The sequence below is a fragment of the Exserohilum turcica genome (assembly GCF_000359705.1).
Source record: "Exserohilum turcica Et28A unplaced genomic scaffold SETTUscaffold_7, whole genome shotgun sequence".
Lineage (NCBI taxonomy): Eukaryota > Fungi > Ascomycota > Dothideomycetes > Pleosporales > Pleosporaceae > Exserohilum > Exserohilum turcicum.
Window position 1 is genome coordinate 1806080 of NW_007360288.1, and position 20207 is coordinate 1826286.

General features: G+C 50.4%; 11 protein-coding genes across 11 annotated transcripts; 5 read left to right on the forward strand and 6 right to left on the reverse strand.

Moving 5' to 3' along the window:
- Positions 1 to 397: 397 nt before the first annotated feature.
- Positions 398 to 991, forward strand: SETTUDRAFT_23501 (uncharacterized protein; the record flags this gene model as incomplete). Its single annotated transcript, XM_008031886.1, has 2 exons — positions 398 to 886; positions 941 to 991. 2 exons carry the CDS (start codon positions 398 to 400, stop codon positions 989 to 991), a joined length of 540 nt encoding a protein of 179 aa, XP_008030077.1.
- A 269-nt stretch (positions 992 to 1260) lies between these two features.
- Positions 1261 to 2552, reverse strand: SETTUDRAFT_34987 (uncharacterized protein; the record flags this gene model as incomplete). Its single annotated transcript, XM_008031944.1, has 2 exons — positions 1261 to 1967; positions 2006 to 2552. The coding sequence occupies 2 exons, from the start codon at positions 2550 to 2552 to the stop codon at positions 1261 to 1263; spliced, it is 1254 nt and encodes a 417-aa protein (XP_008030135.1).
- Positions 2553 to 2781: 229 nt separating this feature from the next.
- SETTUDRAFT_23503 (uncharacterized protein) lies at positions 2782 to 3689 on the forward strand (the record flags this gene model as incomplete). Its single annotated transcript, XM_008031887.1, has 2 exons — positions 2782 to 3147; positions 3201 to 3689. The coding sequence occupies 2 exons, from the start codon at positions 2782 to 2784 to the stop codon at positions 3687 to 3689; spliced, it is 855 nt and encodes a 284-aa protein (XP_008030078.1).
- Positions 3690 to 3941: 252 nt separating this feature from the next.
- SETTUDRAFT_34989 (uncharacterized protein) lies at positions 3942 to 5863 on the forward strand (the record flags this gene model as incomplete). The annotated part of the gene is made up of 3 exons (XM_008031945.1): positions 3942 to 4544; positions 4597 to 5057; positions 5113 to 5863. The coding sequence occupies 3 exons, from the start codon at positions 3942 to 3944 to the stop codon at positions 5861 to 5863; spliced, it is 1815 nt and encodes a 604-aa protein (XP_008030136.1).
- Positions 5864 to 5941: 78 nt separating this feature from the next.
- Positions 5942 to 6673, reverse strand: SETTUDRAFT_142349 (uncharacterized protein). Its single transcript, XM_008032328.1, has 2 exons — positions 6538 to 6673; positions 5942 to 6343 (listed from the first exon to the last, which is right to left on the reverse strand). The coding sequence occupies exons 1-2, from the start codon at positions 6568 to 6570 to the stop codon at positions 6176 to 6178; spliced, it is 201 nt and encodes a 66-aa protein (XP_008030519.1). The 5' UTR covers positions 6571 to 6673; the 3' UTR covers positions 5942 to 6175.
- A 1106-nt stretch (positions 6674 to 7779) lies between these two features.
- Positions 7780 to 10311, reverse strand: SETTUDRAFT_23506 (uncharacterized protein; the record flags this gene model as incomplete). The annotated part of the gene is made up of 3 exons (XM_008031888.1): positions 7780 to 8351; positions 8401 to 8920; positions 9727 to 10311. The coding sequence occupies 3 exons, from the start codon at positions 10309 to 10311 to the stop codon at positions 7780 to 7782; spliced, it is 1677 nt and encodes a 558-aa protein (XP_008030079.1).
- A 1097-nt stretch (positions 10312 to 11408) lies between these two features.
- SETTUDRAFT_97014 (uncharacterized protein) lies at positions 11409 to 12285 on the reverse strand (the record flags this gene model as incomplete). Its single annotated transcript, XM_008032329.1, has 3 exons — positions 11409 to 12021; positions 12076 to 12179; positions 12226 to 12285. The coding sequence occupies 3 exons, from the start codon at positions 12283 to 12285 to the stop codon at positions 11409 to 11411; spliced, it is 777 nt and encodes a 258-aa protein (XP_008030520.1).
- Positions 12286 to 12583: 298 nt separating this feature from the next.
- On the forward strand, positions 12584 to 13156 carry SETTUDRAFT_157092 (uncharacterized protein; the record flags this gene model as incomplete). The annotated part of the gene is made up of 3 exons (XM_008032330.1): positions 12584 to 12590; positions 12664 to 13053; positions 13104 to 13156. The coding sequence occupies 3 exons, from the start codon at positions 12584 to 12586 to the stop codon at positions 13154 to 13156; spliced, it is 450 nt and encodes a 149-aa protein (XP_008030521.1).
- A 334-nt stretch (positions 13157 to 13490) lies between these two features.
- On the reverse strand, positions 13491 to 14351 carry SETTUDRAFT_23509 (uncharacterized protein; the record flags this gene model as incomplete). Its single annotated transcript, XM_008031889.1, has 3 exons — positions 13491 to 13986; positions 14068 to 14201; positions 14256 to 14351. The coding sequence occupies 3 exons, from the start codon at positions 14349 to 14351 to the stop codon at positions 13491 to 13493; spliced, it is 726 nt and encodes a 241-aa protein (XP_008030080.1).
- Positions 14352 to 15961: 1610 nt separating this feature from the next.
- SETTUDRAFT_97742 (uncharacterized protein) lies at positions 15962 to 16326 on the forward strand (the record flags this gene model as incomplete). The annotated part of the gene is made up of 2 exons (XM_008032331.1): positions 15962 to 16066; positions 16189 to 16326. 2 exons carry the CDS (start codon positions 15962 to 15964, stop codon positions 16324 to 16326), a joined length of 243 nt encoding a protein of 80 aa, XP_008030522.1.
- A 675-nt stretch (positions 16327 to 17001) lies between these two features.
- On the reverse strand, positions 17002 to 19317 carry SETTUDRAFT_96907 (uncharacterized protein; the record flags this gene model as incomplete). The annotated part of the gene is made up of 2 exons (XM_008032332.1): positions 17002 to 19004; positions 19179 to 19317. The coding sequence occupies 2 exons, from the start codon at positions 19315 to 19317 to the stop codon at positions 17002 to 17004; spliced, it is 2142 nt and encodes a 713-aa protein (XP_008030523.1).
- Between the last annotated feature and the right edge of the window lie 890 nt (positions 19318 to 20207).

The following is a 20207-nucleotide window of genomic DNA, read 5'->3' on the forward strand; positions in this document are numbered from 1 at the left end:
AGGCGACGGTACATCTTGCGAGAAACTTCGACGATTCATAGCTCAAATTCGGGTTTGGAGCAAGAAACCACTCGGACAAACTGGTGATGATGACACAGATGAATACACGAGAACACTTCAGGCTAGAGAATTCAGTGGAGCCTCGCAACAGCAGTGTGAAAATCCATTCGTATTTTTAGTGCAATTCTGCTGGCCACGATTAGAACAACTTTTCACGTTAATCAACACATACGATTGTGACGTATGCCAGAAGTGTGGCAAAGTCAATCGGGGCAATCATTTTCATACTCACACCCTACGCCTGTTATTTCCCGATAAAATTCATTCCACCAAACGCTATCCGGTAAAGGATCTCTTACCTTGTAACGTGTCTAGCAAAATATGCTGTGGCCAAAATATGGACACCCAGACATTGATGGAGAACATGCCTGAAATATTTTCAGTCATTGTTCAGCGTATTAAAGTGACAAATCAGGTCTTCAAGCCTAAGCAAGCTTCTTCAAGTGGTGACGGAGAACCAACCAAGGACAATACGAGGAAATCAGAAGAATCCAAGGACACAACGGATAGTCAGTCAAATAGGAAGAAGGGCCAGAAATCAAAGGAAACCAAAGGTACAACGGATACGAAATTCGCTACGAAGAAGATACGTGGACGTGTAGTTATTCCCAAAGGCAGGTTCGAGTGGCCGCAACCTATTCTCTCAGATATAGAGAATACGCCTACATGTGAGGTATACGGTGTGGTAGTACACATAGGAGAGGGGACAGATTCTGGTCATTGGGTTACGTACATCAAAGAGGAAAACACGCCATCTAAGATGCGATGTTGGACCGAGTATAACGACTCTTTAAAAAAGATCAATCTGACCGATGAAGACATCAAGGTAGGCCGACTATTGATGCGCAGGAAATTGCCTACTGCTAATTAAATCACACAGGATCGAGATATTGTGATGCTTTACTTCAGGAAGGTTGCGGTAAAGGAATGACCTAGTCTTATCATCGATGAGCTTGAAACAGATCAGGTGTAGAGCATGTGAGAAATGGATGAGGCAAAAACTGTGGAACATCAAAGTTACTTAAAACTTTCAAGACTCGGTTTTCTACCCCGCAGCATCAATGAGATAATGCCAGTTTTCTGTGCTAATCACATCGAATGGAAGATATCTAGTGACTAGGCAGACTCATTCCATCATCTCCAAGTTGAATCATCATTATATATCTATGTTCAGCCCAGCCGTTTTTGAATAAGTACTGTTCAGCAGATAATGAGTGGCTCTAGTGGGGCGATAGGCTCTGTAGCCACTGCAAATAGTCGATATGTGGGTGCTACACCAGTAAAAGGGTCTCGTATCCTATCGTATCCAAGAGAAATGTTACCAGGCGAACTTTCCGAAACCTCTCTCTGAAAAAGGAGAGTGAACGGACTAGGAAGTGGCTCGCAGTATACACCTTTTGGTAGCCTTAACCAGTGTCTTTCTGGCTGCCGTGGATGTGGGTAGCGATGTTCATTCGGGATAATACCGAGGATGGTACCAGGTGTTATTGCGGTAGCAACTGTAAGGAATTCCATGCTTTCGTGCTTGACACAAAGGAGATTGTGGTATTGCAGTTCGCGTCCGTATAGGGAATTTATCCGAAGTATCTCCTCATCATCCGTGTTCTCGATGTGCTCCGAAAACCCGATGGTACGCGTATAATTCCTAGCCTCTTCGAAAGAGTGCCAATGCGTTTGACTGATGGTGAACCATTCATCTTTTGATCCTGGAAAATTTGTAACCTTGAAGAACTCTTTGAGTCGTGCAGACATTGGGGTTTTTTCGGGGACGAATGGAAAGTGCTGAATGTTTTCCATGTAAGCTCCGAATATCGCCACGATCTGCTGAGCTTTTTGCTGATTTTTTTTGTCTCTTCGGCAAAGCACCAGTTCAGTGAAGCTGATCGGAAGAGATAAATGATGTTGTACTGGTTGTTCCGTAGAGTATCAAGGAATACCAACAAACGACGAGCGGTAGCGGCACTTGAAATGGTGTCTCTCAAAGCTTTGTACTTGTCAGTGCCTAACAGTTGCTCAATATCTCTAGCTGTGGGATTTCCATTGCCCTTCTGCTTCAGGGCTTTCTCCAAGATTTCAATCCCGAACGCTTGATAAAACCTTCGGCGAACTTTTGTGTCATCTTCGCAATGTACCAAGTCTGTCAGCTGCTCCATCGCCGTAACCCCGTCCGGCCAAAGACTGTCAAGCTCATCCACCTTGATTGACGTAAAATTGAGAGATTTTCCGTCTTTGAAGTATTTGACTGCTGCATCAATTGTCTGCTTTACGGCTTTAAAATCTCTTTGGTCCATAGAATATCTTTCGGCAGACATCCTCATCTTCCCCTCCATAGCATTCTTCAATCGCTCGGGTGGTAAATCCAGACTCCATCTCATGAGACCACCAATTGGGAATGCTTGACCGCGCCATGCTGTAAGTCTGCCTAGTTTGTTTGGGGGGGTGTCGTTCATTTCAGGGATCCAGTAGGAACGATACATAATCCGGTTCGCCATAGTGATCGAGACTGTAACAAGACGAAGGTTTGGAAGAGTGAGTAGCAGTGGCGGCAGAATTCAGAGTCATAGTCAGTGTGGAAGTAGCGAGGCTGGCGCCTTGAGCCCGTTTAGGCTTAGCACTGCTCGATTTTATCTCCTTCACTCTCCTTCACCTTGCCGTCTCCATGTTCATATGTACAAGCTGAGCGAGTGAGCAGCTTTTCTTTCTCATCACCTCAACTGCACAATGGATCTTCAGGATATGGAATCTGTTAGTAACAGACATGATTACCCTACGGACGAAGAGAATACGACAACACAGTCAGTACATGGCATCAAACCGAATGCTGCTAGCGATGAATCGCACCCGACGAACGTTAAACCAGCCAAAACATACGCACATACTTCGGATCAAGACATCTCACGCTACAAAGACGATTGCGAAATGACGGTCCATCGCCAAGAAAACAGTCTCCACACGTTCCGCGTATGGTACGATGAGCTAGCAGCGATCGAACCGCAAATTAAGCCTTCAAGCATCGAACGGAATGTTATAAACACAGTGAATGATTATACTTGGAAACCCTGGGCACCGGAAGCATCTTTTACATCGGTAGGCAAAGTTATAGGTCACTTGAAGGATGTATTTCTGATGATGAAACGTAGGAGCCCGATTACGACAGCTCGCTCAACATTACACAAGAAGATTGGATTCAGTTCATGGAACGACTCTTTTCCGCAGAGACTCTGCCATTGGATATAACTCTTTTGATGCAAAGAATCTGGCCAATCTACAACATTGCTGCATCTGAAGACAAAGTGGGTCGACTAGGTTTCACTGTCCAAGCCGCAGCAGCTGATATATCGTTGCTCAAACGCGTCATGGAACAAGTACTTCACGATGAGCGATCCTGGCCTGCATTTCCATTAAGCGCTCGTGATCGTTTGGATGACAAAGTGGTGGAGGAGAGCATTTCGTTAGAAGACTGCAAATCCTGGAATGGCTACGAGAAAGACCTTGGAATTCTAATGCGCACGGTCTCTCGTGGAGTGACTCACAACCCTGCATCAATAGAGAGGTGGCAGGAGGCCTACCGCATAAGAAAGGTCAAGAATGAGGAGGAAGTACAGTCAACGCAGCAGCAAATAGAGTAATCAAGTTAGGATGATATCATCCGTCGTCATGAAAAATGCACTCGTGCATGTCTCAACATAGCGAATTGAATGTTTTTTTTTGCAAATCTACGTGAAACGCTGATTAACAGGACTTCACCTGTGAAGTTGTAGGTATCGGCTCCCTGGTCTGCTCTCACTTCCCGCGGCTGCTAGTCACTGTATCTACGCCCTATAATTCCCTCACACTCAAAATTTAACCCACTCTCTTACATCCAAACAACACACAACATCATGGCGCTCGAAAAGAAGAATACAATAGTCGTCGGCAAGCACCGCAAGCTCCTAATCTATACAGCTGCTGCCATGAGACTGGAGGTGGACATGAAGTTGTATGACACTATGGCCTCAAGCAGAAAGCCGGAAGTACAGTACACTTTGATCCAACTAAGAGAGTTGCTACCTCAGGCTATCGGAGACATCAGTAAAGACGATTTCAAAAACCAGATACCGACACATCTTTTCGGGGAGAGCATCAACAAAACGTTCAAAGGCAAGACAGTGCAGCAAGTCCTGGAGATGGCAAGAGATCTCCAGAAATCGCTGAGCTTGCTGGTGCAGCAGTATCCGATAGATCAAGATCCAACCTGGTATAGGCAGTATTATGGGATGGAGTTTCGATCGATGGCCGTCACAGCGGTTCCGGTTGGCTTTCTTCCTGCGAAGCCTAATGAGATACACCACATCTTAGTGTACGCGCGAGCGGACACAAAAGACAATATAACATTTGTTGACTCTGTTCATCGGCATGTCCGCATTCAGGATATATATTTCTTTGGAAAGGCTCGCGAATTGGATTATGTCAGTGAAGCCAAATATCGTCGCGATGTTGGCATGGTACGTACACTTCCTTAGAGGAAAGTCAGTTCGCTCATTCTCACATCAACAGGCTTTATCGCGCATGCACCGAATGAACCCCGCCCCTGCAAGCTTCGCCGAGATTGACATGGTTCGTAATGATCTACGGAGAGTGCCTGTGCTGGTCAAGGAAATCAAGATACGCGGTGAACTTGGCAATATTTCAAACCAAGAGATGGAATTCTACCAAGAGCGGCGCAATGACCTTCGCGGAAGCGTCTTAGGGATAGTTCAGCCTTTCTTGAGAGTTATCGAGGGCGACGAGCGCGCCTTCCTCGCGTTAATCGTCAGATCTATGGCGATACTCAGAGGCATTATGGATACTAGTGAGGAGGCGGCAACTCGAATTTCCAGTGGTTCGACCGACCGTTGGCTGTGGATTACCATGCGGCAGGCAGTGAATCTGACACACGCTGAGCCGACGTTTCGAGTATGGCATACGCAGGATGACTGGATCAAGTGGGCTATTGAAGAAGCAAACCCAACATCTGGGTCGGAAGACAGTTTTTTTTTTGGGGAATTCGTCTACCATCATCCCCATCGACAGATGGAACGATATCATGACCTTATGTCCAGCCGCCGCTTCTGAACCGTTTCAGACCCCGACAGACTCTAGACGCACCCTTCTTCTTGGGTACTTGTCTTACCAATATGCACCTAACCCCACGAGCAAACGAGTATTCCGGCGATTAGAGCCCATATGGACCACGAGTTATGTCAAATGTATGCAAGAGCTATACCCTTCCACAGTCAAGCATAGGCCTCCCCCAGTGGTGAGCCAGATTCCGGAGACTATACCGCCTCTAAAGAATGGTAACCTCGACCGTGACTTCATGACGACGCATTACAACAACCTAGTCAGTATATATGCGGATGGACGACCTGAAGGTGCACTTTACATAATCTTAAATCTTCTTCACGAGATACACAACGCAGTTTTGAAAGGTAACCAAAGCCGATTTGGGTATCTAGTCTCACTCTACAATAAGTGGTCAGAAAATGGGAGCCTGGAAGTAAGCATGGGCACACATGGCTTGACACACGCGCATGAAGAGCAGCTACGCAACGATTACTTGAGGAGCCAAAACAAGCTTCCGCTTGGAACTTCTGTTTACACTCATGAGTCACCAAAGGAGGCCTTACGTAGGCGCGCTGGCAAGAAATTGCGAGATAACCGGATCAGGATGGACCCTACGACCTACGAGCTTTTAGACAAAGACGGAAGGCATCCGGTGCCTACCGATCCAAGTCATGGATTGGGTCTAGGTGCTCTTACGAATGAAAAATCTGAGCACTAATGGAAAATATCGAATACACAGGAGGCATATTTGGAATCATTCTTGTATTTGAACTACTATTCGTCTCCAACAGACTCTGCAATATGCACAACGCATCTCAGTCTTTTTCCATCGGTCCATTAATTTGAAGTGATCCCTGTTGCATATGATATTGCCAATATTCACTAACTCTTCTTTCTTTTTCTACCAATTTGCATACCCGAGTTGGTGGCTTCCCTTGCTCTTCTGACTAGAGACACGATGCCCAGATGTCGTAATGTCTCTATCCAATTTGACCATCCTCATCTAGCTTAAACCATTTCCTGTTGCCCCTCAATCTGTTTGCATATGCTCGTCAAGGTGTTGTTGTTCGCTCGAAGATATCGACAGCCCTTCCATAGCCAGTTTGGCCATGTATTCGTCGACCATATGCTTGATCTCGCGGTACTGGATGCTTTTCTCTCCGAAAGTTGCTCGGACATTGCGTAGAGACGTCTGGAGCTGCAATGCATTAGTCATTCATGGGGCCAGAGTCGCGATGTGAATCGTGGAAGAAGACACCAAGTAGTCGGTGCAAGAATTGATGGTGGGGTTTCAAACACGCCCTTTACTTCTTCGCCATGGTATTAGGAATTAGGCTTTAGCATATCCAGGAATGGATCTGGTATCGCCTGGTTGTGTGAAAGTTGACGTACAGAGAGCAAGAGATTGTCTGGTTGAAAGGGCATATTCGTGCATGCGGTCAGGTGGTCCAGTTACTTTGAACACGCTCTTGGAAAAAGGAAGAAGGGACCGGCAATAGCTGAACTGGAAGGGTAAGTTCTCTAGCACAAAGGTTTTTTTATGGAGATCCAGACACTATCTTCGCACTGCAGTCGGGGAGATTGTGTAAATCCCTCAACAACTGTACAGCGAATGTGATGTGTGCCCCTCCACCAGCTGTGTCCATGATTAAGTAGAAAATTGGAGGGGCATTCGGCAGCCCCGCGCTTACCGACCACCAAATCGATATCTAGATTTTAATAACACAACAAAGTCCAGTGGTCACATGGAGCGGCTAACGTAGGCACCTAATCCCAAGCTCGTGATAGCGCTCCTAGCCCGAACGTAAATGAGGATTCCAACCCGTCGCGCAAGGCGCGGCAGCGTTGCGAGACCGGTACAGAGCTAGCGACAGGGTCTCCACACACACAGTTCTTTTCGACAATATATTAATACAATGATTCTATTATTACCATCACCATTAATTAATTAGGCAAGATGGCCGAGTGGTCTAAGGCGCTGCGTTTAGGTTCGTTCTAAACATCCTCCGCAGTCTTCACGGGCGTGGGTGTAAGTTATTCTGCCTGCATCCTTCTAGGCAGTTCACTAATGGCATTCAGTCGAATCCCACTCTTGTCAACATCATCTTTTTTGGATTTTTTTTTGCACTTCTCCGGGGACGTAACCCACAGTCCTTGTCTCTAGAGCTATTCAAATGTAACATTTTTATCATGAATATTTTTTTGATGCAAAGAGTGATAAGTATTATTATAGATTTAATACATGTCTTAACAAATGACAGCAGACGCGGATAACTTCAAGGATATTTCCCTTTGAATAGGCATCTCAACTTTTGAACCTACACGAGCTACGGCTCGAATAGTAACAAAACATTAAATAGAATCGATCAATGAACAAATGATAGGCTCCTACCACCTATCGGATTCACAGATAGAGATTTTCCGTAGCTAAAGTATTGATAGTAGCCTTGATTGCATCGGGAAGCAACATTTTGTGAGAATTTGATCTGTCCATTGATCTGAATTTTGCGGAGACTGAAGTTCCAAGTATAGTGAACAAAAAGCATGGGAAATATTGATCAAGCAGGTTGCATTTTTGGCATGACTACACATGGACCAGAGTGGTGCGACACAAGGGATCGTCTCCAGCATCATCTAGATCTGGGTACCGTACCTACGTTCCATCCACCTCTCGAATTCGATGTCCTTGTCCACGTCAGTTTTGGGAGGCTCATCGTCTGATGATGCATATACGACTGATGAATAATACTCCCAGTCTGCCGCATCCATATCATAGTCGTCCGAGTCGTCCTCTGCCTCTTCCCCACCTCCCACATCTTTCTCATCTCCCGCATCCTTTTTATCTCCCGCCTCTCCACTCATCATCTCGATCTCCTTAGATTCTTCCTTGATTTCCCCTGTCATAGTTGAAGCTGCTTCAGCTTCCTCCATGCTGGCCTTGATTTTTCTTTGGTACAGGTCGAAAAGTAGCTTTTCGGTGACCAAGTGCCGAACTTCTGGAGATACCTTCCTTCTGATACCTTCCAGCCACACCGCTTTTTGGTCATCGTTCATTGCTGTTATAATGTCACTGAAGTCTCCCGTGTCGGTCAGATGCTCTCTTTGAAGTTCTTGGGAGTACGTCATTAGTGAGCATGTCACAGGTTTTTTTTCGATTTCCAATTTTTGAAATCGCGAAAAAAAGTCATCCTCGCCCTCTGCTTGTCCTACCACGGGTTACTACAAATTCCTATGTTGAAGTGGCATTTACTGTACCTTTTTCTGACTTCTTCAAAAGCTTGTCTCGGGCCTTCTCCACTCTCATCTTGGTCTTTTCATCGACACTGAACATGCGAACGACTTTCTCTGGATCGCCCAGCTCCATTTTGTTCAAGGCAGAACAGAACTCATCCATGCCTCTTTGGTACGTCGTGATGTCGTCTGGATCCTCGAGTGCTATTACGCCCTTTCTCCTGTCCCTGATGTCCTTGTGCTTGATCTGTGAAACAAACTCCGCAAGATCAGGCCGAGATCGTTGTTTGCATACCTTCTCCAGGCTGTGTATAGAATCCGGTGCGACCAACACCTGTGATGGAATAGATGAGAAATCTTCGACCATCACGGGCCTGGAACTTGTCGCCCCCAATACTGCAGCGCTATTATCTTGACTATGAGTCCATGTCGCCCTCTCACTTTCGTATTCGGTTTGACATCTCTGGTCGTTCTTTTGGGTGTCTTCTTGTGCTTCGGTCGGGTCATACTTGGGAGCCTTGCCTTTGCCGCTTTCGAGCGCGTTCTGAGGCAGCCGTTTCATTGTCGTAGTGGTGCTTAAGCAGTCTTTCGTATGTTCAAAGTAAGTAATGGGAATTGTGAGTAAGCGTCGGTAAGGGTAAGTGACAAGCTATTCATTAGAGGAATATTTCGCTTGAGATTTTCTAGAGTGGGGCGTCGCTCTCACCTTTGTCTACGTGAATGCTGGAGTTAGCGCGCGTTTGCTCGAAGGGTCAGATTCAAAGGTAGAGGTTCTCCAAAGTCGGAAGCATCAGATTTCTAGCGATAATGCAAAATAAAACTCCTTAGCTCCATATACGAGAATCCAGCTATCAGCAATATTCATATTATTTCATGCATGCCTTTTCTCCAGCCCAAGGTCCACACCTCTGCCCATGCCTGAATATCATTCCCAGAAAGTAACGCCGAAGAACCAGCCCAGCATTATGACCTGTAGGTATGGTCGCCCACATATCTTCAGGAGGTGTTGGAAATTCACTGATTACTTGAGCATGTGCGCACACGTACAGCCCACAGGCCGTCTCATCTTGAGTGACACTATTGGTCTTTCGCATTTTCCACTTCGATGGCTGCTTTTCACCTAGGTATTCTTCAGAGATGGTTTTGGCTATCCAAGTATTCAATTGTTTCATATAGCTTTCTTCGTTCGGTGTCCCGCTGTTGTAAATGGAGTATTGCAAACGCTTCGGCTCCAACACAATCAGTGACCAGTGCTTAGCAGCCGGATCATGGAATGGGATGAATACGTATCGCAACGACTTTTTTGGATTCTTAGAAAGACTTGAGTTACCATGCTAATGTGTTACATACCTTGAATGACTCTGCGTCGGTGTGGTTGATGAAATGCGTGAGTCTCCGACGGGAAGGAAAGGTATTGTTCTGCCTTGTATTGAACAATAGCGGGTCCATGATGCGAATATCCGCCAGGCCTTTCACAATGAGTGTGAGCACCGTGAACAAGACACTTCCAGTCACAAGTTGCCCCGGAGTGGAAAGCCAGTGAAGTTCTTGTACACTAAGATGTATCTCACGTAGCCAGGCGGCATCACACTGAATCCTGATGGTTGAGCCTTCTTCATCATCCGTCTCTTCGCCGTTTTCTTCTGAGACAAGCTGCACGATTTTGGAATTGTCTTGCTCCATCCAACGAATCCATGGGGCCCAAAAACGAGGCATACCTCGGGTACGGACGCCTGCTGGTATGTAAATCATATCCGCGAAGCCTCTTTCTGGGTCGCGTTGCATCCTTGCCCTTTCGTTCCGATACCACATCCTGACTTCCTCGTTGATAAAACTGTCTTCTGGTGTTACTGTGTCGAGTGGCTTTAGATCTAATGGTCCTTTGAACGAAGGACCCATATAGGGCGTGTATGTGGACGAAAGCCATGGTGCCATTCTGTAGGCTGGGGCGTAGGTACGAGATTGTGGGGGTTGTAGAAGAAGTACGGTTCTAGCTGCACAAACAAGCCACAAGCTCCCGTCAAAATGATTATCGGTGAGAGAACCCTTTCCTTCCTTTGTGAGTCTAGAAGCTTCCGTGGTTCCATATTGCTGATCCAAACAAACAGAACACTCACACCGTATTCCAGTTAGTGAACAAAATATGTGCTTCCATTATTGTTTGGATCAGACGTGAGGTTGAACAATTCTAATCAATTGCAACTAACATCCGGTGTCTAAATCTACAGTAATGCGCTCTTTTCACATTTGAAAATCCACAAAAGTCTAGGACACTCTACATGGACCAAGTGCGGCAGCTCGCGTCTCCTCAACAGGCTCTGTAAACATTCAACTTTTCCAACTTCTAATTCAACTTTTGGAATTTTACTCGGAATTTGTCTCTCTCTCTCCTGATTTCCCGTACCTGGATTTTGCATGTCATTTCTCTTGCGGTTCTGTTGTTTAGTTGTTTAGCATGGTTGTCCCTGCGAGGCGCCGGTCCTTGTTCCTCAAGGCTTCTTTGTGCGAATGGATTTTCTGCCGGAATCCCAACAAGGTAATTTTCTTCCATCAGACTCAAAATTGTGGAGAACAAGGTAACTGACGGTATGGAGGTGAGACTCGACGAGAACAATTGCCCGACAGTATCTTGCGAGAATTGTGCTGCCTTGGTGCACAGCTGGGCCGATGAGGACTCTTCCTCTGTGTAGTTGTTTGCTGCTAGATGCGGAGACCAGGCACGAGAAGGGTTGGGCGGACCTGGAAAAGGCGTAAGAACTCTGTTATCCACAATACCCTCCTAGTTGCACTTGAGGTGCCGTCGTTTCCGAAAGATGGCCTAAGGGGTGTCCTTCTGTTGAGGTACATCGCAAGGAAATGGTGCTGTATCCAAGGGGTCCGGCAGCCATTGTTGGACTGCATCAAGAGAGAGACGTGGGTGTGGGCGGCGTCTTACAAGCCCAGCTTCATCATATGGGAACAAAACGTCAAAAAGCACAAGCGCCCCGGGGGACGTCAAGAAAGACTTTTCTGCTCAGTTACAACCCTCGAGCTCATGTTGAGGGGCCTGGCTGGGCACCCCCGTGACGTCCTCTGGGCGCAAAGCCCCGCCCACTGCCGCGAGCAGGCCCTTGAGGTTGACGGAGCGGCTTCTCCTGTGTGCTGGGTGTCGATGGGCGACTGATGCCAGACTCCTTCTTCTGCATGTGTGCCGAGCCAGGCTTGGGGGTGTAGTTGGGATCGAAGAGCTGGCGTGCGGGCGCTGCTGCTCGCGCGGGGGACTGCTCGTTGCTTGACCTCGGCTGGCTGTCCCTCCCACCACGGCCTCGACCCTTTCCTCTTGTAGGCTTGTTCGGCGAGTTGCTGCGCGAGTCTTCTGCAGCCGAAGCAGCGGGCGAGCCAAAGATGCGCTCACGAGCTTCGGCGTATTTGCGCTCCTTTTCTGCGCGTTCCCTCTGCGCGCGTGCCTTGCGTTCTTCGAAATCAGCCTCGGCTTTCTTCTTGCGCTCCTCTTCGCTGTCGTCATCCTCGAGGCTCATGCCGGCCATGGTGCGGGACAGAACCTGGGGCGAGGGCTTGCGCGCGAGCATGGTGACTTTGGGCTTGAAGGTTGCGGCGACGGGCGCAGGGTGGGCTTGGGGGTACCATTGCGGCTCGGGGTTTTCGCTGGTCGAGACAGTGGTTAGCTGTGGGCTCGGCGACACAAGACGACGGACGTACGCGGCCTGCCAGAGCTGCTTGTTGAACTCAGCGTGCTGGGCTCTCAGTTGGGCCTTGGTCAGTTTTGGCTTCGGCTGCTCTTCGGCTGGCTTCTCTTCGTCCTTCTACAAGGTGTGAGCGAATGGCTGCAAGAAAGAGGGGCACATGTACATCGGCGAGCGATTCCCAGTCGTCGTCCCAAGCATCGGCGAGAGCGTTCTTCGGGGGCATTTTGGGCGCTGCGGTTGGTCTGGCTGCAGTGGCGAGGAGAAGCAAGAGAGCCGCGCGGTGCAGGGAAGCCGACTGGGGACAGAGAGATGTCGGGTCCACGGTTATGATGTCGCTGCCCGCCAATATTGCGAAGGCTCCACCCGGCACCCCGGTCTGCAGCGGGAGCTAGCCACCACGTCCCGCCGCCTGGATGCGTGTATGTCGTTCACTGCTGCCTCTCACCTGCATCCACCCCGAGTCGTCCACACTCTCACCGCCGCCGGCCTTGGCTTGTTGCACTCGTACAACGCTCGAAAACATGTCTGGTAAGTCGGGCGCCACCAGCATTGCCCGCCATGGCTCTCGAGCGGCAGCGCATCCAGCTAACGCCCCCGGCAGACCGCGATGGCGACTCCACCATGCACTCGTCCCCCCGCAATGGCTCAGACGACGAAATGTTCCCTGACGAGGCGCTGCCAAACGAGCCCGTCACGCCCCACAACGCCCATCTTGCCGGCGTAAACGACATCTCGCCACCCAACTCGCAGTCGCAGACGCGCGAGATGCTGGGTGTCAACTCCAACGGCAAGCGGCCATTGTCCGGCGGTGCCATGCAGTCGTCGGCAACCAGCACCGTGGGCGCGAGCGGAACCCACCACGACGCCGAGACGGGCTACCAGTGGAGCAAGCAGGAGGACCAGCCAGGCTTCGAGTGGATGAACACGAGGGCAAGAGAGGAGGAGAACAGGGCGCTGGACAACATTGTCGACAAGGGATACATGATTAAGCGTGGGTGGCATGCTGTTGTGGGCCAAAAGCATGGGCTAACATGCACCTAGTGCGATACGGAGATCCGCTCGACGAAAGCGTGGCTCCAAAGACTAAGCGTTGAAGCAGAGCGTGGCGCATCATGAGACCAAGAACATGAACGAACGGGTACATTATGGTTGCAGGACATACGGAGCGCGAAGACTTGCATCGTCATAGTAACGCGGTATGCGCACCATGTCCAGCGCATTCTCAGGCAGTCGGCCATACGCAGCAGTTATGCAGCATCTTCTATACGAGATGCCGCACACGCCCACAGCCCTGTGCTGGCATTCAAGAATAGTCCAGCGTCAACTGGCTTCTTCCGTAGATGCGCATCTCCATTGTTCAAGCCCTTTCATCCTAAACGCCCTTTGTATGCAGTGATATCTTGGTAGCCATGAGATATGCATAACTCGTCAGTCGCTGTCGTTGCCATCGTCCTCGTCCTCATCGTCCTTGCTCTCCTTCTCTTCAAGTGGATCCTCCACCAGCCGCTCCTCTTCCACCTCCTCTTCAATCTCGTCGTCCTCGACCTCGTCGTCTTCAACATCGACTGTCTCGTCCACCTCGTCTTCGGTCACGTCTCCGTCCCCGTTGTCCCCGCTCTCCCTCCTTGCCCTCTTCGCCGCCCTTTCACCACTGTCCTCCGCCCCCTCCATGACCACGTCTCCGTTCGCTTCTTGCTTGGTGGGTGTTGATTCTGGCGCAGCTCCGGCCGAAGATGATGCCTTCTTCTCCTCGCGGACCTTTTTCCTATACGTGTTACGCTTATCGGCTTGTATGCTCGTAAACTTTGTGACTTCGGCTTCGAGACGGGGCAGCATAAAGCCAAACTCGAGTTCTGTCATGGCATCGAAGACGTCCTTGGGCATGACGGTTTTCTTGCCGCTGCTGAGGGCTTTTTCGGCGGCGCTACAGACGGTTCGGTCAGTGCCGATTCAATGTGCGATGGTGGTTTGAGCGAAAAGGTGCGAGAGATATAGAACGACGTACCATGATGTGATATAGTTGACAAACACGGTTGCGCTCTTGCTCATGGCCAGTAGCGCATCTTTCTGTATCTGTGTGTTGGGCGGCAGCACACCCTTTGCCAGACGTTGCACTATGGATTTGGGCAAGTTGAGGTCCTACAACCGCATCGTCAGCGTTGCGCTCAAATTCTGACTCGCTATGCGCCCTACCTCGACACCCAGACTGTCGTCCCGCGGCGCTGATCTTGTTGCTGCGGGACTCGGTTCGTTGGACACGGCAGACACATTACTTTTCCGGGGAGACATTGCGCGCTGCAAGAATTAGTCGGCGAGAACCAGGACTGCGGGATATTTTGTAGGGGTGTGCGACTGCGGCGAGGGTATGCTGGTGGGAGGTGGTAGGTGTCAAGGTGCGAATGCGATAGTTTTAGTGGGACCCTGACGCGTGAGCACGCGTTGAGGTCTGGGCGCGATGTGGCTGTATACGACGCATGCGTCATAGTCTGGACTTTTGTTGGCATCAGACACTCTGAATTAGTTATTTTTATCCGTCGCTCACTTGACATGCTCCAGCGTGAGGCACATGAATGGGGTATCGGTATTTTCCAAAATTAATGCTCAAGGCACATCGAACCCGACGGCTGCTACATGCTGCAATGACAGCCTATCAAATACAGTGCTTAGACAGTTTCAACAGTATTAGCTGTAGATGCTCAGAGAATTCTTGGTACAGCTTTCTTCGTTGCCGCTTATTTATCAATGTGTTGAAGCGTCATGTTTGATACTGCTGAATTTACAATCAGCCTAATGCATTAGTGAAGGCTTAAATCTATTCATATCCCAGGCTAGATTCGTGTAAAACCCCAGTTTTCATATGTCGTATGCGTCTTGTGAGGGCGTAAGAACACTTGGACTCCAATGAACCACTGTTTGTCAGATATACTTAGGGTTTCAAACGACCTTGAACCAAAACTGCTCTAGTGAAATGACCATCATGTTACATGGTATGCAGTGATCTTGTTCTCTGTGTGCAAAGACCTGGTTGATGAATATGTACTTGGTTTTCAAAGTTCTTCAATGTTAATGCATGCCATCGCTCTTTTCGCTCATGGAGATAAACATCTCGATGAAAGACAAACGTCTGACACAAGGACCATGTTACTCTTCTGTTGCATAGTCATGTCTGGGATGATCTTTTTTCCAGGCTAAGAAACCAGGCCAACATGACTGGTGTATAATTTGAACTGTAAAAGTAGTCTTGTAGTAATCTTATCAACTACATCATCACACCAACTGCAAAAAGCACTTTGCTCCACGTAAACCATACAATCAGTGAGCACCACTCATCTTCATACGGACCAGCCGAGGCAAGAAGACAGCCATACTATTTGCCCAGCACCAACCCTCCTCCAAGCCCAACCCTCGTACCCAGCACACGTGAGACGCCACGAAACCCAATCCACCCCCCAGCACCTCGAATGTCTCAGCCCAAAAAAAGCAAGCCAAGCCAATCCTCCCATCACGCAAAGCCAAGGCCGAGTTCGAGGCCCCAAGTCGTCCAGCAACCCCACCTGCGCCTACCCCCACCATGCAGCGCGGCTAGACACGGGTGACGTCAGACCCAGACCCTGCAACGCAACTCTACACCTATCTTTGCCGCCTAGTGACGAAGAGAGGGACCGATCGCCCCAAACACAGAACCAAGGCCCTTTACCAGCTGATGAACAAGGGTTACTCGCGCATACACATAAGTACTTTTACTCTCTCTCTCTCTCTCTCTTTCTCTCCAACAACCACCCCAACCCACCACCACCACCAAACAAACTACTACTACGGCTACTACCAAGCCCAGGCCTTTCCGATACCCAAACTTACTGTTTCAAAGAGCCTTTTCGACACCGATTTCCCGACTCAAAATGCCTCTCGTAGTCCCCGGTCTGCAGTCCAAGGATGGAAACGGCAGCGACGACTGGATGAGCAAGTTGATGGGCAAGAAGCTCGGTGATCAGCATGATGAGGTGGTGCGTTTCCCTCTTTTTCCTTTTCCCCTTCATTACTTACCTTCCTACCTACCTATCTACCTACTCCCCCACACCCCTCCTCCCTGCTTTGAGTACGGAAGACTGACAATCGATGTGTCCAGACGTTCGCAAAAGCCGATCTCCCCAAGGAACACCGCATTCTCAAGCCCGACTCGATGAAAACTATGGACCACAAGCCCGAGAGGCTCAATGTCCATGTTGATGAGGACGGTACTGTCAAGGACATTACGCATGGCTAGAATGCGTCTGCAGCTATCCAGACGTATGGAAACGACAGGGACATGATGATTAGGATATTGTAATGACGACGGATACATGGCAGTGCAGTGCTCTTAGGTGCTCTATATGCAGAACAGGGCAGAGTCCCGGATACATATCAAGTCACGGCTCTTTTTTCTTGCTTTCTCAATACAAGTTACACGATGTGTTTCTGGAACGTGATGCCATGTCGTCAATGTAAATGATGCGTATTCAGGAGAAGCAGAGAGTGTTCTCCAGTGCTACACTCAGCTAGTTGGTATCGATCTGCGGCTGAATGCCCCCAAAAAAACCCCGTATCCAACGCCATGCTTCCAACAAAAAGAAAGAAAGAGAAAGAGAGATTTGCTGCCCAGTCATATCATACAGCCCACCACCCAAAACACATGAAAGGAAGTAGCACAGCCTGTTGAAGCCGCCGAAAAAACAAAAAGAGGAGGAAAAAAGGAAGTGAGAGAGACACCCACTCATCTTGGCTTTTGTGACTCCAAAATTGCCTCTTCGGGACCCACGCACCCCCCCCCCCCGTCCTGGTCCCGTATACATACTTCAGCCCTACGACACTTGGGTGCACGGTCACTCAGCAAAACAAAGAAATATCGCCACTGTGGGGAAACGGAGAAAAACCTTATCGCAACGTCCCCCGATGCTCCAGCTCACGCCGGTCTACTGCGTTTCCTCGGCGCGTCCACATCTCTCCTGACGAGCTGCGCAGCGGTGGCAGAATCGTTCGAGGTGGCGCCGAGGGCCTCAACGACCTGCGTCATCTGCAGCATGGTGGCATGCATAGCCTGGGGGTGCTCGAAGCAGAGCATGATGCAGGCGCGGATGGTGAGGGCGGAAAAGTAGCGGCGCGTGGGCTTGTGGGTTTCGTGGTAGCTTGCGGCGCCCATGACGAGGCCGATCCAGAGGAGCACGCCGGCCATGTCGCCCCAGCAGTAGGATAGGTTTGATTTTTCCAGCGCGTCTTTGACGTCTGAAAGCGTGGTGAAGCGGCGTTGGTGCTGGCGCTGTGTTTCTGATGATGTGCATGTGGATGCGGATGTGGATGCTTGGGAAGAGAAGACCGGGTATTGGGAGTGTGTGGACGCGTCTGAAGAGCGGTGCTGTGAGAAGGGAAAACCGGAGTGTTGGCTGGAAAAGCTGGTGCGGAACGAGGTGCTGTAGGATGGGCTTGTGGAGTACTCGGTCACTGGCGTGCTGTAGGAGATGTCGAGGGGCGAAGGTAACGATTCGGTGGATTGCGAGGCCAGGGATGGTGTGTAGATTGCGGATGACGATCTTCTCGTCGGACATGCATGTAGAATAGCCTCGGAAATTGGTGTTCGATTGGCGAGTGCGTGTGCCTGCACAATAGCAGTTATGCGGATTGCTTCGTACTTCCAGTCTTCGGTTGTCGACACATGGTCCTTGGACATTTGTTGCAGAGGCTGGTATTGACTGATGCGGTTATACATTGCTGTAAGTTTTTCAGAGTTCCAGTGTGCTTTCCTTGATTCCCGGAGGAAATCTCCAATCATGGTCCGCATGTCGTTTAGAAGCTTCAGCGTGTTGGGCTGGTATTTGACGGCTTTTGATCTTTCAATCGTCACAAACTTGCCGTGGGGACAGTAGAGCGGCGACTCCGGGATGGTGACGTGAAGAGGGTATCTCTTGACCGAGTTGCTAGCGCAGTATTCGACATACATGGGGCTCGGGGTTCCTTCGCGGAGAACAGCAGTGGCCAGATGTGCCCAAGATACGGCGGATGCTAGAAGACCATTCATGCCCAGCTGGTTGAGCCCACCGCGCTGCTTAATCATCTGCTCAATACCGTTCTGGTGGAAAGCCATACTCGTCTCTGTGCGGCCAATGACTTCGCCGAGAATGAGTTGGCTGACTGCAATGATGTTGCTGTCATCTACCATTTTTTCCGGGTCTGTCAGATTGGCACCGATATGATGGATGACGTCCTGCCGCAATGCTGCCGTTTCGAGGCTCTCCACTTCGCGACCATATATCGTGTCGTCGTGCGCGGCAGCCATGTACAGGGTGCTGAGAAAGGTATGGTGATGATCGAGACACTTTGGGATCCACAGTCTTCCCAGGCCCCGCGAGCCAAAGTAGGTTCTGCAGTGGTGCTTCAACCTCTCTACCGAAACGCGTGAATCATTCGATTGGAACATGGTGCGGAAAGGGTCCAGGCTCACGCCTATTGAGACCAGAGGCGGCATGCGGAACTCGTCAAAGGGATAGCGGATTTCAGGTTGCAAGGGAACGACTATGGGTGTTTGAGGGATGACGGACTGCAGCGACTTTGCTTTTACTATCCGGGTGTCCGGACTCGAGCCTTCCTGGGGCTCTCCTTTTGGCGAATGCTGGGGAGGAGACTGCTTCTTTTTCCGGCTGCTGCTCTTCTTCCTGGCTGCGGCGATTGGGCGACTCTGCCTCTCTCCGCCCGATTGGGATCCGTCGGAAGCGTCACTGCCTGCTCGTGACTTTGCGCTGCCCTGCGTCTTGCCCGTCTTGAGGTAGCTGACCATGGCGGTTTGGCGCACCATGTGCATGGCGTCTCTCGTCTTGAAGTCCGAGGGAGCTTGGCCGACAATCCAGCAGAAGCCTCCATTCTTTGCTGGCGCCTCTGTGGGCGAAAGACTCGAGGTCTTCCGCGAACGCGATGCTGCAACATGTGCTGTTAGTGTTTGCTACCACACAAGAGACCATGGCTATCCAAGTGCACGCAGGGACATGCGGGGGCGTGCGGGTGCAGGCCGCGTGCCTGTGTACAGCGTCGTGGCCATGGACGCGCCGCAAGCTCCATGCTGGAGCGGCAGAAAGAGAGGGCGCCGCTTACATTTGGGTTCGGGTGGTGGCGACATAGGGCTCCAATGCAAGGTCGTATCAGAGTCAACGGTGGATGCAGGCGAAGGATAGGCGAACTGCATGTGGTGAGCAGCAAAGAGGGATGATCGCTCGGCTGGAGGGGCAGTCATTGTTGCCGACTCGTCCAATATGCTTCCAGGATGCTTGTGGGCAGCGCAAAACAGTCAACAAGATGGCGCGACGCTCTTGGTCGTTCCGCAGCTGGATCACAGCGACGTCTGAATCATGTTGGGGAGCGTGTGGGCGAGGGATCGGGGCAGTTTTTAGATAGGGCTGAGTGGATGGGGGCCAGGAGCATATATATGCAGCCTGGTTGCTGTAGGTATGCCTTGCCGTGTGGGCTGGAGGATTCTTAGTCCCGAAAGCGCAGTGCAGGCGGTATGCTGGACCGCCTGTGTCGCACCGTCGAGCGGGCAGTAGGCAACGGTGCGTCATGCAGTGTGTGTTGGAGGGGTGTGTGTGTGCATCGCGGTCGGTATAGCGTGGCTGTGTTCCTGATGCTTACACGGGCGAGTGAACGACGGTTCCGCGCCCGTCGACGGGGGGAGGCATTGCTGGCCTGACAGCCGGCCCACGGCCATGCAGCAGCGCCTCCCAAAAAGCCTCAGAGTATCAGGAACATGGCTCCGCCGACACTGTCTTGCCACCACGCGCCATTGGTCGTCGTCTCACACGTGCGGGCGCTGACACCAAGGCCTCGCTGTGACGGCCGCCATGAAGCCAACCTCACCGCCCCAGCTGCCATGCCACGACCTTGTCCCGACCACTGCCCATGCTGTCCCGCCTATATCTGCCTCGACTTACACACCACATCTGCCCCCCAGTCAACGGCGCTCTGGACCGGCCTCGTCTGCGGCCCGCCATGCTATGCCCACAGAGGCCCTGGATGGCCTGATCACGCACAAAGAAAGGCACCCACCCTGACGCTACACGAGACACGACCTGTCCTGCAAATCTCACATTACACCAGACGCACAAGCCGCTGCTGCAGTCTGAGCGT

Bases quoted from the DNA above. Each gene is read 5' to 3' on its own strand.
- SETTUDRAFT_142349 (XM_008032328.1), bottom strand. From the start codon at position 6,570: ATGCCCTTTCAACCAGACAATCTCTTGCTCTCT. The intron at 6,344-6,537 runs GTACGTCAACTT...AATGCATTGCAG, and splicing joins CAGACAATCTCTTGCTCTCT to CTCCAGACGTCTCTACGCAA.